This window comes from Zootoca vivipara, chromosome 12, assembly GCF_963506605.1.
Source record: "Zootoca vivipara chromosome 12, rZooViv1.1, whole genome shotgun sequence".
Classification (NCBI taxonomy): Eukaryota; Metazoa; Chordata; class Lepidosauria; order Squamata; family Lacertidae; genus Zootoca; species Zootoca vivipara.
In genome coordinates this window covers 39,579,930-39,598,711 of record NC_083287.1, presented here as the reverse complement: position 1 = coordinate 39,598,711, position 18,782 = coordinate 39,579,930, and the positions used below count along the sequence as shown (strand labels likewise).

General features: G+C 46.9%; 1 protein-coding gene across 1 annotated transcript; it reads right to left on the bottom strand.

The window, feature by feature from the left end:
- Nucleotides 1-8,086: 8,086 nt before the first annotated feature.
- On the bottom strand, nucleotides 8,087-18,013 carry BAMBI (BMP and activin membrane bound inhibitor). The gene is made up of 3 exons (XM_035129460.2): nucleotides 17,629-18,013; nucleotides 11,180-11,467; nucleotides 8,087-8,939 (listed from the first exon to the last, which is right to left on the bottom strand). Exons 1-3 carry the CDS (start codon nucleotides 17,702-17,704, stop codon nucleotides 8,521-8,523), a joined length of 783 nt encoding a protein of 260 aa, XP_034985351.2. The 5' UTR covers nucleotides 17,705-18,013; the 3' UTR covers nucleotides 8,087-8,520.
- Nucleotides 18,014-18,782: the final 769 nt, after the last annotated feature.

The window sequence follows — 18,782 nt, the reverse complement described above, 5'->3', positions numbered from 1 at the left end:
TGGTGAATTATATCACTCTGTCAGCACTTTAAATTTCCCAAACATTTTAACTTTATTCCAATGTTGTATTCCAAAATACAACACACTGTATTTGGCCCACAATTATTTATCGCATCTATATATCCTGTAACATATAGGGCCATTGCCTAGTCTACTCCAGCACCCTGTTCTCACCATGGCCAACTTGTGGGTAGGACCTCAGCGTTCCTCTAAGGCAGTGTTTCTCAACCTTGGGTCCCCAGGTGTTTTTGGCCTACAACTCCCATCATCCCTGACCACTGGTCCCGTGAGCTAGGGATCATGGGAATTGTAGGCCAAAGACATCTGAGGACCAAAGGATGAGAAACATTGCTCTAAGGCGTAGGAAGACATGGGGCTACCCAATTTTCCTCATACAACAATCCTGTGGGGTAGCTCTGGGTGAGAGAGAGGGGGGGGGTCAGGTGTCACCCAGTGAGCCTCATAGCTGGGAAGAGATTAAAAGCAAGTCACCCTGTTCCAAGCAAATTGGTATGAATCTTGCTTCAGCATACAAAACCAGCGGACTCCTGCTTTCTAGACGATCTTCACTTTTAGCTATTTGGCCATATACTGCATAAGAAGAAGAGTTTGGATTTTGATCTCCCGCTTTATCACTACCCTAAGGAGTCTCAAGGGACGCAGGTGGCACTGTGGGTTAAACCACAGAGCCTAGAGCTTGCTGATCAGAAGGTCGGCGGTTCGAATCCCTGCGAAGGGGTGAGCTCCCGTTGCTCGGTTCCAGCTCCTGCCAACCTAGCAGTTCGAAAGCATGTCAAAGTGCAAGTAGATAAATAGGTACCGCTACAGCGGGAAGGTAAACGGCGTTTCCGTGTGCTGCTCTGGTTCGCCAGAAGCGGCTTTGTCATGCTGGCCACATGACCTGGAAGCTGTACGCCGGCTCCCTTGGCCAATAATGCAAGATGAGCACCGGAACCCCAGAGTCGGTCACGACTAGACCTAATGGTCAGGGGTCCCTTTACCTTTAAGGAGTCTCAAAGCGGCTAACAATCTCCTTTCCCTTCCTCCCCCACAACAAACACTCTGTGAGGCTGAGAGACTTCAGAGAAGTGTGACTAGCCCAAGGTCACCCAGCAGCTGCATGTGGAGGAGCAGGGAAGCGAACCCGGTTCCCCAGATTACGAGTCTACCGCTCTTAACCACTACACCACACTGGCTCGGGTGCATAGGTGTGACTTGACTTTTTTCCTATGTGGCTTGTTTCCCTTGCTTATCTGCTCTGCATACACTTTGAGCTCCCACTTCCTGGTTGTGCAGGTGAAATGTGTTTCATATTTAGGGGTCTTACGTGTCTGTGGGATAGTTCTGTTAGGCAGCAGTGGATCTGTAACCACACGCGATAGAAAGAGACTTGACAAAGAGCTAGGATTACAAGCCAATTCTCCAAAGGTAGCCACGTACCAGTCTTTTGGAGAAACAACTCAGAAGCCTGGTAACTTCTGTTCATTGAAAGCGTTTGAGGATGAGGAAGTGGAACAAGTGGCTTGGTTAAAGGAAGAAGGAGGTGATAAATAAAGGGTGGAGCAAAAGAAGACAAAGGCTGAGGCTCAAGGATCCCTGAATCTGTCCTTGGGCAAATGGGAACTCCACACAGTTGAAGCCTCTTTTGCGGAGTGCACTTCACCACATTCAAAGCACACTTTTGCCCTCAGAGCATCCTGGGCCCTGTAGTTTGTTAAGAGTTGTTTGTAATGGTTAATTTTGTGAGGGGTAAACTACAGGGGCTTCCGGTCCTACCTGCTTTAATGGAGGCAGTCCCCCATGACAGTGGGGGATCGTCAGCAAAAGAAAAAACAAGGATTTGCAAATCCCCCCCCCCAGAAATGTTTAGGGGTACTCTAATTTTCCTACTCATATTGAAATACTGCCCCCTCAATGAGACCAAACTCAGATTCACAAAATGTTTAGGGGTATGTGTACCCCAGCGTCCCCCCAGAAAAAAAGCACTGATTATCATATACAGTGGAACCTCGATTTATGAATTTTCGGTTTATGAATTTTCGGTTTATGAACGCCGCGGACCCATCTGGAACGGATTAATTCATTTTCCATTACTTTCCATGGGAAAGTTTGCTTCAGTTTATGAACGCTTCAGTTTATGAACAGACTTCCGGAACCAATTGTGTTCATAAACCGAGGTACCACTGTAACTGAAATGTAACTGACATTAAGATTACAGAACGCAGTGATATAAGATCGGAAATGCACCCAAACCACCATGTCGGGAGCCACTTTAACTAAAATGTATTAATTGGAAGTTGACTGGCATTCTGATAATTGTATAAATTGGGAATTAATTGTTATTGTTATAATTTGGCTATTATTGGAGGGTATATTGGAAAACTAATAAAAATCATTTTATAAAAACACTACAGTGCCCAGAAACATTTGAGGGGAATTATTATTATTATTATTATTATTATTATTATTATTATGTCATATGGAGGAGGGAGAAAGATTGTTTTCTGCTGCTCCAGAGAAGCGGACACGGAGCAATGGATTCAAACTTCAAGAAAGAAGATTCCACCTAAACATTAGGAAGAACTTCCTGACAGTAAGAGCTGTTTGGCAGTGGAATTTGCTACCAGGGAGTGTGGTGGAGTCTCCGTCTTTGGAGGTCTTTAAGCAGAGGCTTGACAGGCATATGTCAAGAATGCTTTGATGGTGTTTCCTGCTTGGCAGGGGGTTGGACTGGGTGGCCCTTGTGGTCTCTTCCAACTCTATGATTCTATTATTATTATTAATAATAATAATAATTAATATGCCACTCTTCTGACTGGGTTGCAAAGATTACTGCTTTGAACATGCTTTGAAAGTATATTGGGGTAATTAAAATGTTAAAAGTTAAATAAACCTCATGGAATGTGAATATATATAGAATTGTACAAATGATAGATTTAAATATGTTTTACTGTTGATGTATATCAGATGTATCGACTGCCTGGGGAGGTTTCACCTTTGTGTCTGGGTTGTTGGTGATTGGCATAATATGAAAAAGAAAAATTTTTTTTAAAGTATATTGCATACACAGCCTAAGATTTGAAGTTTTATGGAATTTAACAGTCGTACCTCGGGTTACGACCACCTCGGTTTGCGAACAATTCGGGTTACAAACTGCGCAACCCCGGAAGTGTTTTCGCCGCGCCCACGCACGCAGAAGCAGCACACGCGGTCTGCGCTTGCACAAAGCGTGAAAATCGCAAAAATAGCACTTTGCGCATGCGCAAAATGGCGCTTCGGGTTGTGAACTTGTCGGGTTACGAACTGCGATCCGGAACAGTTCGTAACCCGAGGTATTACTGTATTTATTAAGTAAAAGAATCCTTCTGCTTGTACATTTGTTTATATTTCACAATTTATATGCTCACTCTTAATAAGGCACATTATAGTGTCAATGCAAAACAAGAGGAGGGGTATTCATGAATACTTTAGGGTCAACACTAAGCTATAGGTAGCCAAGCTATAGGTACCTGTGCAGCTGGGAACTGTACCATTCTGAAACAGAGATCACACCCACAGCATATATTTAAAACACATGGCCTTCCCCCCCCTTCTCAAATCCTACCCTGACAGCACCACCACATTCCATGCTATAACCCACACAGAACTACAATTCCCTAGCGCAGGCATCCCCAAACTGTGGCCCTCCAGATGTTTTGGCCTACAACTCCCATGATCCTTAGCTAACAGGACCAGTGGTCAGGGATGATGGGAATTGTAGTCCAAAACATCTGGAGGGCCAAGTTTGGGGGTGCCTGCCCTAGCGCCTTTAACAAACTACAGTTCCCAGGATTCTTTCGGGGAAGTAATGTGCTTGAGATGTATGCTGTGGATGTGACACAAGCAGGTTGGAGGCCGCAAGCAAAAATTTTGGATTGTGCCACACAAGGCCTAATCCAGACTGTTGCCCAGGCAAAAGAGCTAGATCTGGTATGGAATAGTTTATAGCCAGGCTGGTTAATGGCCAGCAGGGCCGGATTTAGGTTTGATAAGGCCCTGGGCTACTGAAGGTAATAGGGCCCTTTACATGTCCAGCTGTCCTTTGTCAACAACACATTGTCACTTTTTTGTAGTAATGTATGGACTAATAGGTATCTAAAGTCATTTGCACACAACAAAATATGTATTTTATCAAAGTAATTGTTGAACTTATATTTTGGAAATTCAATTTTTTTCCTTTAATATTTGGGGGGGGGGTCCTAAGAGAGTGGGGCCCTCAGCTATAGCTTGTTTAGCTTATACAGTACATAAATCCGGCACTGATGGTCAGTGAGGAAGGCAGAGCTATGTGCTCTCATACACTGATATTTCCTTTCAAGCAACCATCAAACCTGTGGATATTAGGAAGATACTTTTTGGGTGTAGGCTCAAGATCTTATCACCCCATGAACTCAATCTGGAAAATTGCCCTTCATTTATGTCTACTCTTTGGTTTTTCTGATTATAAAAAAAAGTCTGTTTTGCTCATGCCACTCCCTAGAATTCATTGATCCTGAATGTGCTATGTATAAAAAAGGTGTTATCTTGGGTCCCAGAGCATTCATTTGAAATCCCAGTTACGTTATTAAGGTGGAAGCTGAAATGTTTGGCTAAACCATGTTAAATCTGTTTGGCCATTTAAATACTTTCAATATATTATTTAGTCCTTGGATGACAGACAGTATCTATGGGGAACCCGCAGCCCTCCAGATATTGCTGAACTCAAAGCCAGTGGTCAGGGATAGTAAGAGCCGCAGTCTAACAACATCTGGACGGCTAAGGTTACCCATCCCCAATACAGTCCGTCTCTTACACACACACCTAATGGTAAGCAAATGCATCTTCATGTCCAGTGGCATACATGTGCATTTTTTCCTAAAATGTACCGGTATATAAGGCTTGGCTATGAAAAACAGAAACTCTCAAAGTGCGAGCATGCGTACACACACACACACTTGGGAGTTGCGACGGAGAAAGTTTTGAGAGGAGGATACAAATAAGGGGGGGGAACCACATTTGCTGGTCTAATGAGGATATATTCATATTTCTAATAAAATTGCTGCTTGGGTTCTGCTTTGGAGACCAATAGGTTTGCTTTTAGAAGCCTCCAAAAGGAGGCTAGGATGCAAGGAAAAGTCAAAGGGCGCTGGTGGGGGTTTTTTTGGGGGGGGGAGAAGAACTTCCTTGCTCTTTGCCCTAAAGCAATGTAAAGCAAAGACTTTCTGCTGCTGACTGAGCCTCATGAGTTGGATTCTGATCTTCGTTACATGCGAATTAATCTGGACTGAATTTATTGGCTTTGGCAGCTGTAAACAGTGGAAGAAGTAAGATAGCTAGCAAGCCCCAGATTTGCCACCCAGATAAGCCTGCCCAGTGCCTGAGCTACCAGAGGAGGCTGGTTACTTTCAAGCTCCCTGCTCAGCCTGTAATCACCCAATATTGAAACCAGATTTACGGGCTCTTTTGAGGAGGGCTCTTTCCAAAGCAGACACATTTGGTATTTCGGAAGGTCAACCCCCCTGTGGTGTAAGGGCTTTTTAAAAGAATCAGTTAAGCAGGAGTCAAGAGGAGAGACTGGAATCAGTAGGCACAATAAAGGCTGGAGAGAAGGGGAGGGGCTTGGAGATCAGAAACAAGGAAGGGCCTTAAATGAAAGACATGCAGCCCATTCTTCTCTGATAATTTTGAAGTCAGTCCCAGTGTTCTCAATAGAGCTTACTCTGAAGTAAACATGTAGAGAATTGTAAGCCAAGACATTTCAGGTACTGGTCTTTATTTCAGGTACTGGTGGATCTCCTCCTCTACTTATGGATATGAAAAATCATGCGTTGTCTGTGGTTTATACCACCTCCACCATTCTGCCTGGACACTGAGGTCCAGCACCGAGGGCCTTCTGGCGGTTCCCTCGTTGCGAGAAGCCAAGTTGCAGGGAACTAGGCAGAGGGCCTTCTCTGTGGTGGCGCCTGCCCTGTGGAACGCCCTCCCAACAGATGTCAAAGAGGAAAACAACTACCAGACTTTTAGAAGACATCTGAAGGCAGCCCTGTTCAGGGAGGCTTTTAATGTTTAATAGATTATTGTGTTTTATTTTTCTGTTGGAAGCCTCCCAGAGTGGCTGGGGAAACCCAGCCAGATGGGCGGGGCATAAATAATAAATTATTTTTATTTTTATAAACTGTAAGGTTATCGCAACTTCTGAATGCTTGCAAAACATAGTTGGGGTGGGCAGGCTCCCCCTGAACACCAAACATTAGTGCTGTTTTAAAAGTCCCATTGACTGCAGCGGGACAAGCACAATTGTCTGGATCATGCCCAATCAGCTACTTCCCACATTAACAAATGGGAGCAAGTAAAAACAGCTCTCTTGTTTACCCAAAATTCTTGCCTGCCAGGCCTACCATCCAGTAAAACTCCTCTACAGAGCTGGCCAGTTTTGGTAGAGGGAGACTTCATTGTACATTTCTCCATTTAGACTTTTCAGAAGGTTTAAGATCGTTTTGGTGTTCTTCCATTGCAGCCTCAACCCATCCCATATTTAGTATTCAACAGATACCAATGTTTAAACAGCACTGGCAAGAGAGACTAAGACAGCAGTCTTATGCAGGCTTACCTGGGACTATGTCCCATTGAAGTCAGCAGGAATTGGTACCAAGAGAGGCAAGCAGGAGCCATGTAGAATACATATAGTCAGATGAAGACAGAAAACTGGTCAGAGCATGTACCACTTTGGGCAACACGTTGGAAAGGCAGGCCACCTTTTAAAAAAACTCCTCATCTGGTGCGGAAGGGAAGAGAATCCCCACTGAAACAAAACTATCAGGAAAGCTAAGCTGAACACTTTCCCCTGACCTCCTAGTTTTCTGCATGCAGGGTTAGGTTATAATTAAGGTAAAGGTAAAGGGACCCCTGACCATTAGGTCCAGTCGTGACCGACTCTGTGGTTGTGCGCTCATCTCGCATTATTGGCCAAGGGAGCTGGCGTACAGCTTCCAGGTCATGTGGCCAGCATGACAAAGCAAGTTCTGGTGAACCAGAGCAGCACATGGAAACGCCGTTAACCTTCCCGCTGTAGCGGTTCCTATTTATCTTCTTGCATTTTGACGTGCTTTCGAACTGCTAGGTTGGCAGGAGCTGGGACCTAGCAACGGGAGCTCACCCCGTCACAGGGATTCTAACCGCTGACCTTCTGATCAGCAAGCCCTAGGCTCAGTGGTTTAACTCACAGCGCCACCTGGGTCCCTAGGTTATAATTAATGGCCAGCAAGTCAAATCCCGCACCTGCAGATAATAGTTGCCCTATCAAAACATAATCAAGGCAGGTAAACCGTTTTGGACATGCTTGAAAGAATTTTAAGGAGCATCCACAGATATTTCACAATGATGTTAAGTGCATTGTTACATCATTCATATTTGGGGAAGGCATAAGGACTGCTGCCCATCTGTCTGCCGAATAAATCTTTCATGCATTGTAATTTCCTCCAAGGAGCTCAAGGTGACACACACGCACACGCACACACACACACACACACACACACACACCGCTCCCTATTTTAACCTGTGGAAGTATGTCAGGCCAAAGGGTCACCCATGGAGCTTCATTACCAAATGGGGATTTGAAGCTAGGTCAACTTCAGCCTTCTCTAACCACTGCACAGCCCAGCCCTTCCTGCTAACAGATCCCAGAATATGCCTGGAATATTTTTGACTCCAAGAAGACACGAGTTGGCTGACTGTTCTGTTCCATGCTGCCTAGTGGAAGATTAGAATCTGCATGATACAGAAGCTGTAGCTGGACCACAAATTTGCCTTTAGAGGAAAAGGGCACGAAATACGTTTTTTTCTGCTGTCTGAAAAGCTGAAGCATTGAAAAGGTTAGCAAGGGAAGGCAGCAGATTCAGGTTATGTGAATTTACCTGGATGAACACCAGAGTTCACTTACGTGAACCTTACTAAACACTGAAGGAAACTATGGTTAACAGTTTGTGTAGTGCTTCTGCTAGAAGGGTAGTGCTTCGTACACAAAACCACAAAATAGGTTTCAGGCAAATATAGATATATATATATAATTAATTATATATATTTAAAAAATCTTTACATCAGAACTTGCATACAATTTAATAGTATAACCCAAAATTTCCACCTCCCTACAGCTCAGACAACCCTGTTAACAGTGTGTACAACTTCTCGGTTTTTTTTTTTTTTTTTTTTGCTTTCATAACTTTAAAGCAACCAATACATTTGAATGTATTTACTCTGTGCAAATAAGGTAACTTTTGGGATCCTTCAGAAGACATATATCCAAGGTTCAATCTGCAGAGGTCCTTTGTTTTCTTAAAAAAACCAAACAAAAACGATTAATGACTGTAGGCTTTCCCTGTATAAAGTGCTCCTGTCCAGCAGAACCCAAAGGCCTTGGAAAAGTTTTCCTAGCAATTTTAAAGAACAAAATTTTAAAATATTTTTATATATATTTATAAAAAAAAAGACCAGACGACGGCGTGATCACACAAATTCCAGCTTTCCATGCCCGCCATACATTCCCCAGTGGACGAGCGAGAGTATTTTGTCATTGGCCAGGTCTGGCTGCCTCATCTTGTCGCAGGTCATGCAGCAGTTCTCGTGCCCCGTGACTGGCACCATGCACTCCAAGTCTAGCTTGGCAACCTGTCCCTTTTTGGAATGATGCCCATGGAAGCTGTAGTGCAATCGAGAGAGCATCTGCTGCCGCTGGTCTTGCAGTCTTTTGTTCTCGCTCCTGAGCATGCGGAGAGCTAGCATGATGAGGAGCACCAGGATCAGCCCACCAGCAATGGGGACAGCAATGACAGCTGCCCGGAACCACAGTTCTTTGGAAGAGGTCAGCTCCTGAACCTTCGTGATGAGGTTTCTGCTGCTCTCGTGCTGGTATCTGCTCCCTTGGCCTGCAAGAGAGAAGAGAGGGGTGGTGTTCAGAAAGGTCCCTTCCGTTCCACATGCCGAAGCCCTGTGTTTCAACTGCAAAAAGTGGAAGCTTCCCCAAGCCCCTTTCTTTTTTAGACTACCCTCTCAGGTGATGGAAGGGGGAAAGGCCCGCTCATTTCAAAGAGGGGCGCCCCCTACATTTTCCTCCCTAACCTGATCATGACCCAAAGCTTGCCAAGTCTAGAGAAACTCGGCTATTCGCTTAGGCTACGCTGGATCCAGAGAACCCTATTGCTCTCCAGACATTGTTGAACTCTCATCAGCCCCAGGTCAAGGGTGCCAGGGTGGTGTGTGTTGTAATCCAACAACATCCGGAGCGTCACAGGTACCCCAGCCCAGGGTTATGCAGTAATGTGACTTCACCAGTGTTAACCCATGTTGCAATTTGCACAACAATGCACCACTGTATTTGGAATCCGTGTGTGCCAGACAGGAGGGCATTTCTATGGCCTTAGATCAGGCATCCCCAAACTTTGGCCCTCCAGATGTTTTGGACTACAATTCCCATCTTCCCCGACCACTGGTCCTGTTAGCTAGGGATCATGGGAGTTGTAGGCCAAAACATCTGGAGGGCCGCAGTTTGGGGATGCCTGCCTTAGATGCTCGCATTATCACCAAAGATAAACGAAGATCAGTTTGGTGCTATATGTGGACACCAGGAACCCAGCTTTCAATTCAATAGCTCTACACTTCTGTACATATTACATGTTTAGGCACACACAAAATGTAATGGAATATTGCAGTGCATAGGAACACACACCAAGGAGAGAGGACCAAACTGAAACTATTTGCTCTGTGCATGCAGAGGCAAATGCAGGTTTGTTCCAAAGCACATGGAAATCTCAGCTCTGCAATTTACAAGGTGACCCATGGGCAGGTTGCTATCTCTTCTTTTCACATGATTGCAAAGATAAATGAGAGTTGTGAGGTGCTTTAGCAAGCCACACAAAAACGTTTTAAAGAACTATTGTAACAGGCATTTGGTTTAGGTAAAGGTAAAGGGTTGCGCGCTCATCTCGCATTATTGGCCGAGGGAGCCGGCGTACAGCTCCCGGGTCATGTGGCCAGCATGACTAAGCTGCTTCTGGCGAAACTAGAGCAGCGCACGGAAACACCGTTTACCTTCCCACTGGAGCGGTCCCTATTTATCTACTTGCACTTTGACATGCTTTCGAACTGCTAGGTTGGCAGGAGCTGGGACCAAGCAACGGGAGCTCACTCCGTCACGGGGATTTGAACCGCTGACCTTCTGATCAGCAAGCCCTAGGCTCTGTGGTTTAACCCACAGCACCACCTGGGTCCCTGGGTACTAGTGACTATCATTAAGGAAGCAAAAACAAAGCAATTGTTGCATCCCATGTACACAAAGCAGCCAGATGGTCCCCACCCCCTGCAAAGTATTGGTTTTGGGCTTTTGGCTAAGCTTTATTATAGGAATGGGGAAGCTGTGTCCTGCCCTAACATTGTTGGACTACAACTCCCATCATCTCTGACCAATGGTTGTGCTGGGTGGGGTTGATGGGATTTGTAATCCAACATCCCGAGGACCACAAGCCTTCCATGCAAGGAAACATCAACTTCAATGTTATGAATACACCAGGCACATCAATTCAATTAAATGGATACACCCAGTGATGGAGAGATTTATTTTTATTTTACTTCCATGACCTGCAGGGCATAAGTGAAATTGCAACACCAAAGTTTGTTGAGTCAGATGAATTATTTGCATACTTTTAAATAACTAACTTCACCCGGCTGTGGGAAAAGTCATTGGGACTTTATTCTCTTTGACTTGATGATTTCACCTTCGTGTATGCGAAGTAACAAAGCAGCAGATTTAAATTAAAAGCTGTGTGCATGTTTTCATTAAAACTTAACAGGCTTCCATAAAGTTCCTTTGCACATTCTAATAGTTTTATTTTTTTTTTCCCTGACTAAATTGGGCACAATTAGGTTTCTTAAAGTAGTGCCCCTCCCTGAACAAGTTTTCCCAGGCAAGATGCCAGGCCCGCTTGAAAAGGAGCAAACTTTGTGTCTCATGCTAATGCAGATACAAAAGATATTTGGCAGAGATCTATCTAGCCACATGCCTCCCACTCCAGCGCACCTAGTTGTATTAAAAGACCAAAATCATTAGCAGACAAAACAAGGTCTTGCCTGTTGCAAGCAAACCTATGTATCAGACGAGAGCACGACTTACCCGAAGGCTCTCCTCTGGAAGGAGAGAGAACATCGTACAGCCCTCTGTAGTTGCACATATCTTCATGACAACACTCCAACGTAGGAATGGCAGTGCCAGAGTGGTTTTGGGCCTGTTTAGCTTGACAGATGTCCGGTGTGCTTGCAAGAGAGTCCAAGCAGCCATGAGTAAGTGGGGAATGGCTGTTCTGCGGGTCAAGCAGTCTAGAGAAGCAAGCGTTGAGCTCAGATTTGCACATGTAGCCTGTCGCAACACAGTGTGCAGCATCACAGTAGCATCTAATTTCACCTGCAACAAAAGTAAAGTGGCAAGCTTGTTAGTCCGCAGCAGATCAGGAAGGATTTAGATACTCTGTATCCTCTCAATACTGGCATTAAGATGGGTGAGTAACAAATAAAGTAAGTGTCTCTTTTGAAAGCAGGCTTGGAGACGGAGCCCTCCAGAGGTTTCTTGGACTACATCTCCCATCATCCATGATAAGTGCAGTGCCCATACTGGCTGTGGCTGATGGGTGTTGTAGTCATAGCTGTCAAGTTTTCCCTTTTCTCACGAGGAAGCCTATTCAGCATAATGGAATTTCCCTTTTTAAAAGGGAGAACTTGACAGCTATGGCTGTAGTCCAAAAACAGCTGGAGGGGACCATGATGCCTATCCCTGCTATAGATCAAGGATTTCAACACAGATCTCTCTAGAACTGGTCAACAGAGCTGCGCACAGCCATGGGAAAAGACAATCCATTAATAGTCCTATTGTACAGGCAAGCATCTCCAGGGGAGATATATAAGCAAACAGGACATGGATAATCATGGCAGAAAAACATGTTTCCTGACAATTTTGCCAAACCACTGAGACATGGAAGCCCTTCCAGATTTTCTGCAGACCATGCAGAGATCTATCTACCTTTCGTCCATCCCTGGCTCTTGCTCTGCACAGTGTACAAGATCCCCATAGCAGACATGACAAATCGGGGTCCCTGTGGGGAGGATGGTGTTGCATAGAATCCGAAATTGCCACTACATGGGAGGAGCTGCCATGTGTAGGTGGGCTTTAACTTACTGTACTTAGGCAAAGAACTGGGGAGAGAGGCATAACCTCTTATGCAAAACTGAAGACAGCATCCCTGTGCCCCTTGAGTAGGCACAAAGTTGTAAGAGTTTCCATCATTAACTGCAATATGGGTGGTTCTGCCCCACCTGCAGAACCATCAGCAATTCAGCTGCAGTGGAACAGGTCACCACTGTAGCAGCTGAAGCAGTAGGCGCATGGGAATTAGGGGGCTTATTCCTTATGAAGCAAAGTTCCATAGGCAAAAATCTGTAAACTGGCCACTTATCACATTCCAGCTCATCTCCAGGTCTTTGGGCAGCAATAACTCCCCCTTTAGCATCTTTGCAAATCTGCAGGTACTTGTCCTTTACATTACCTTTGATACTAGTTACTATAAACCAAGGCTGAAAACCTTGTGGCCATTCAGATGTTGCTGGAATACAACTTCCATTTATGCCCAACCGTTGGGCTATACTGACTTAGGCTTATATGGAAACTGAACCTACTGCTACTGGTTCTCCATCTCTACTCTAAAACGAAACCTACATTGCATACGTCAGCGTATAGCAAAGTCAAAAGCACACTTCAAATATTTACGCCTGGCAGAATTAATCAAAGCGGTTGGAATTGTTTACTGCCTTTTGGCACGGTGCCAATGTTTAAGAGCTTTAGCCTTATGAAATTATGTACTAAAATCATGCATGTATTTTTATTTAAGTTAATTCTTAACACAAGGATTGCTTTGTTGGGTCCATCTCACCCGGCAATTCATTTCCAAAAGTCGCCCCTGGGAAACTCACGAAACAGGACAATAGTCACACATCCCATTTGTGCCAAGCATCTGGCTTCTCACAGCGTCATCTTCTCATGCAAAATATAGTTTTAGTCTTTATTATAAAACAGGAAATCTTCAGTTTGCAATCAGAGTGTGTTGCTTGCCAAAATCAACCTCTTTCAACTTATATGAAAGCTCATAAATGGGGGGAGGTGGAAAGATCGAACCCTCCTTCCACCACCTCCCTTCCCCCCATTTGCCCACTCCCCAATCCATCATGTGGTCAAAAATGGTAAACATTTGGACGGAAAATACTCTGTTTGTATGGAACAAAAAATGCACAGGAAACCACAAAAATTTCTGAAGGAAGTGCTTAAAAAAATATATTCATTTTACATTCTTCAGAAATGCATTCATTTTACTCTACAGAGAAACCGTACTGTCTTCTCGACATTTCAGCTCAAATCTGTTCCATCAGTTCAGAGCATGAAAGAAAGGAAGTTGGGAGGCAAGCTGGATCTGTCTCTCAGTTTCAGAAACTACTGGAGGAAGTGTATTAACAACCACAGTGATGAATAGCACTTATTTTAGAAGGGGGGCAATTCAGCCACAAGAGAATTGCCACTTATTCCTTTTAAAAAAAAGCCAAGCCCTTAAAATCATAACTTCCTCGTGCCAAATTAAGAGTTATTACGTCTATATTTAAGGGACATAGGTACCCGGAGATGAATTTTTAGCACCCAGGTTATATTGCACTATATATACACTACAGTATGTCCCAGCTTATGCTTAAGATATGAATTACAAACACATACATACAGTTCTGCAGGGTTCGCCTGCCAGACTATCTTAAGTTCAGCCTTCACTAGAATGCCATTACATTTTAATAAACTGCTTAATCAAAGCCAAATGACACAGTGCCCGTATGTAAACAAGCTTGCCCCTCATTTGTGTAAATGTGTGAAGCAAGATCTGAAGCCCAAGCCTGCCAAAGAATACATGCAGTTCAAAAGCTTGCTTAAACATTCAGAGAACTAGTTTGACAGAAAGCATTTCCCTTATTCAGTTGCTTGGAAGTCTTTCATCACAGAGATGAAATAAGTGTTTGCATTTTTGGGAGTCCCTTGAGGTTCTCCACCAAAACAGGTAACCAGAGCAAGATTCAAAAAATAATATGGGATGTGTTACATGTCACCAAGCAGGTGACATTCACATTCTGGACATCCTTCTTCAAGCAGTTGGGCCCAGAAGTCCAATTTTCTTAGATTTACAGAAGGCACCTCTCTTTCCTTAAGGACCTCTGTTCCTCCACCACGAATCTGTAACTTCCTAAGTCCCCTTTTCGAAAGCAAATGTCATTTAAGCACTATTGTCCAGCAAATTGAGACCGACAGCTGAACAGCTTTCACTGAAACAAGTTATGGATAAACACAAAACACTCTTTTTTTTGGGGGGGAGAGGAAAATCAATAAGCTAGTCCTTTCCCACCCCAGTCTTAAGAGAGCATCTCAAGGGAGAAAATGTTTCAATCGTTCATACAATCCTCTTTTCCTGACCAAGCACAGTCTCATAAACAAAACATGATGGACTAGTCATCGGGTTATTACAACTCCATTTTAATTAGAGACACATTCCACCACCTCCCCCTCAGCAGAAGAGAATGGCATTTTTGTGTTATCGTACTTTTGAAGGGGGGAAACAAACCTTTTATTTCTGTCAATTCATAAAGTTTCTTCCTGAACTATGGAAAAGGGCAGGGAGGGTATTTGGTATTTTCAAACAGTGAACAATGCCCTTTCTGTTCCCCTCCTCTTTCTTGTTACTGTATGTAGCTATTAAAGAAAAATGTCTGCTTTTAGTCAAGGTGGCTACAGGAGAGACTGCAGGCTTCTCCGAAAGCTTTTGAAGTCGACAGCAGCCAGAAGTCTGTGATCCCCTAATTATATCATTATCAGGCGCATAGTTTCAGTATCTGCAACTGCACATTACTCTCAGTCACTCCCTTCTCTGCCCCTCTTTGATGGGGCCAGAAGACTTCCCTCTGCTTGCTGCAAGGGCTGTTATTTGGGGTTAATTACACCCTTCTTTCCAAAATAAATAAATACTGTAGCACATCAGCACTGTGCTAGCTTATCCTTTAACCTCCTCTCTGTGAAACGTGGCAATTATAGGGAGACATCAACTCTCCCATTCCCTCCTCTCCCTCCCCCAGTTAAGTTTTTATTCTTTAAAGTGGAGAGGAGGGAAGAAGAGTGTGGATTGTGTGAGCTCACACACACACACAGGGGAGTTTCAAACATTTGCAACAAGATGCTTAACAGTTCACATCTCATGCTCACAATCAGGGTGCACAGCCCAATCCTGCACATGTTTACTCAGAAGTAAACCTCATCTGTAAATTAAAGGATTCAAGTGCTGGTTCACAGGATCACAAAGCCTGAGCACAATTTTGGTTGTTGCCGCTTTGCAGGAGCAAACTTCTTTTAAGTCCCTTACTTGCATGGGCTGGATTTCTCCTCATGCCACGAGGGAGAAGGGAGGGCATACAGTCGGGGTCTCTTTCCAATTTTACCTTATCAACAGGTAAAGCTTGCCTTGGGCCAGAGCTGCTTTCTGGAGCTTGGAGAGGGAGAAGAAGTGGGTGGGTGTGGGCTGGAGACGTTCAGAAGTTCATTAAAGAAAACCTAACAAAAACATTTTGACAACCGCTTGCCCCCAAGGTTTGACTTCCCTCAATGAAGCGGGGCAAGGCTGGGGGGGGGAGAGAAAGGGGAAGGAAACCCAAGCAACGCCACTTCCAAGAACAGGCGAGCTTGTTCTGGCCTGCGAAGCTCAGCCCAGGAGGAAACATGACACGCTCACAAAGCCTTGGCAGAGCGCTTCAAAGGCTGCGCCGGGCCGGGCGCACGGAGCTCGCCAGCCACAGGAGGGGAGAGAGCAGCGGGAGCAGCAGCAGGAGAAGCCCCGGCCGGGCAAGGGGAGGGCAGTTGCCCCGGGGAACAGCTACCGGGCTTGCCTCGCTGGCTGGGAGCTGCTGCCGCCGCCCCACCAAGCAACCTCCGACCGGCGGCAACCCTGCCAAAAGAAAGCTAAGCTCGCTCTTGCTTCTGCCGGTAGCAGACCAAACGGACAGGGCCAAAGACACCCGAACCCGGCCCCGACATCACCCCCAGGTTTCACTCCCCAGCCTGGGGAAAGGAAATAAAAGCTGGGGCTTGAAACTGCACGAGGCTGCTCCCCGCAAATGCTCCCCTGGAATGGCTGCTGCGCGCACACAGCCCTCTTGACGGTCACTGCCAACGCGCAACCGCCACCGACGGCGTCCCTCCAGAGCGCTTGCTCGCAAGGGGGGCTAACGGGAGGGAGGCAGCTGCGCGACCCACTGCAACCCCGACGGGGCAGCTGCTGCAGAGACCCTGGGCGCCTTTGGCGACGAGGGAATTAGAAGGGGCCCGCAGCCGGGTTTACGCGCAGGGCCGGGCGCAGTCGGCCACCCAGAGCGGGAGTTGCTACGGATCAGCCCCTTGGAAGTTTTAAATCCCGCTCGGTTTCGATTAGAAGGCGAGGCCGAGCCTCTCCTGGATGCCGCGCCGACAGCCCAGAGGACTACAGCAGCGCCCCCTTCCGCAGGTCGTGCGCTCCTGCATCACCCGCCCAGCCAAGGCCCGTCTCTCTTCGGGAAAGAAAAAGCCTCCGGGTGCTCCCGAGTACCCGCCCCGTCTCCTCCAGCAGCCCTCCCCCTGACCCTACAGGAAGCCTCGCAGCAGCTCTTCAAAGGTTTCCCCCGGGGCGACAATCCTCACGTTACGCCTTTGTGAGGTTGTCAACACGCACCAGCACTCGCCAGCCCACCACGTTGCTCTGCAAAACAACCCCAAGCCCTCGCCTCCCTCTTCCAGGAGTTGTCTTCATTCCGGGGACTAAGATAGGCTACGCGCACACACACGCTTCGAAACAGTATTTCATCGTATTTTGTTTTGACCCCCCCCCCGCGCGCGCTCTTTTTAGGGCAAAAAAACAATCTGAAAGCTGCCGAAGGGTAGAAATGCATTAAATAAGACATTTCAAAAGGAAGAGAGCTTTCGTGAACCGGGCTGGATTTAGGGAGGGGAGCTGCTTGCGCCAAAAAGAGCCCATAATCCGGTCCTAAGCATGTCGACTTGGAAGCGAGCCCCCACTGAGTTCGAGTGCAAACTAGTCATGCTTTTCTACTGAACACAAATGGGGCTTGCCTCTGAATAACCATGTACTGTATAGGACAGCGCGTACACTGCAATATGTAAAGTGGTGCTAGTTTTACGTTATCCTATTTCCTCTTCTTTGGGAATAAATACCATAAGATCCGTGCGCTTTGCTTCCGAGGAGACGCGCACAGGACCGGGCTGCACGTTCCAGTGGGAACCGGACTGTCCCCCTGTCAAAATAGCGGCGTGATATGACGACGGTCCCGTTAGCACCACCAACGCGGAGTCCATCGCTTGCCTTGGTTTTTTTGTGCTCAACGCGCGGCTTTTGCCTTCTCTTTCCCTCTGCCTACCGACCGACACGATCTCTGACAAGCCCCCCGCGAACTTAAAAGTCTCCCCGCCAGGATTGGAAAGGAGTCCCTCTCGTGAGCCGGACTCACCTTTCGTTAGCAGGATGGCCATGGCGCACAGCTCCAGTTGCAGCCACACGAAGATGAAGCTGGAGTGGCGATCCATTTAACCCTCCCCGCACGGGCCTCGCCGCCGCTGCTGCCGCCGCCGCCGCCCGAGTCTCCGCGCTCCCTCCAGGGCTCTCGTCCCCTTGCAACGCTGCAAGGCAATGCCTCGGCCGGGCACAGAGCATGGACCCCGCCGCGGGCTGCCCTTCGCTACCCGCTCTCGACCTCGGCCGGCTCCTGGAGCTGTAAGCCTCTCTCACCCGCGCCCCGAGCCCTGCTGCAGCCGCATCGGAAACCTCACTACGCCCGAATCTCGCTCCGGCGCTCCCACCTCAGCGCGCAGGACGAGCGACTGTCCGGCTCGGCTCTCTGGGCGCCCCGCGCTCGCTCTGTAAATAATGCTCCCGCCCCGCCGCCTGACCCGCCTCGGCCCGCCCCTCGGCCCGCCCCTCGCTCCCCTCCAGAACGGCTCCCATAGGCGGCGGCGCCGCGTCACTCAAAGCAGCGGGAAGGGGCAGAAGGTAGGATGTGTCACGCAGCGCCAGCAGCTCCGCTTCACTTTCTCCCGGGCTTGAGCTGCGGTGTAATTAGTAGCGCAAAAATTTGGGGGGGGGGTTGAAATTAAGCCAAATGAACTTCTGGGGATCCGGGTGGTTCCCCTACCCCTCTTTTTTTTAAAGGCATTCCTCTTCCAAATTTGGTGCTAAAAGGGAGGAGGAATGAAACAAACTCTTAGCACCCACTTGCAGCACAGCAATCCGATTCCAGGTTCCACGGTGTAGCCGGGAAAGGAAAGGGGATCGACCCCAGATCTTAAGAGCCTAGAAGCCGGACATGTTTGCAGTGTTTGTACGAAAGCAGACTGGGGCAAGCGAGCTCTCTCTAGGAACCTGCAGACAGAAGGGAGGCTGCAAAGAGGCGATCGCGGGAGGCAGCTTAAGAAGCGCATCAATCCCTTTTCCCGGCGGGGAGACAGCAGCGTTTCCCCCTTTCTTCTGTGCGCACTTCCAGCCGCCGCCGCAGCCGCCCCTCCTCCTCCCGTCCCGATGATCAATAAAGCCTAGTCAGACGGACGGTTTGACCAGCAGGAGCCTGGCTGCTCGGTTGGGATATAGATGTACCAGGAGAAGACATTT

Bases quoted from the DNA above. Each gene is read 5' to 3' on its own strand.
- BAMBI (XM_035129460.2), bottom strand. From the start codon at position 17,704: ATGGATCGCCACTCCAGCTTCATCTTCGTGTGGCTGCAACTGGAGCTG. The intron at 11,468-17,628 runs GTGAGTCCGGCT...CTTTTGTTGCAG, and splicing joins GGCCATCCTGCTAACGAAAG to GTGAAATTAGATGCTACTGT. The intron at 8,940-11,179 runs GTAAGTCGTGCT...TCTCTCTTGCAG, and splicing joins TTCCAGAGGAGAGCCTTCGG to GCCAAGGGAGCAGATACCAG.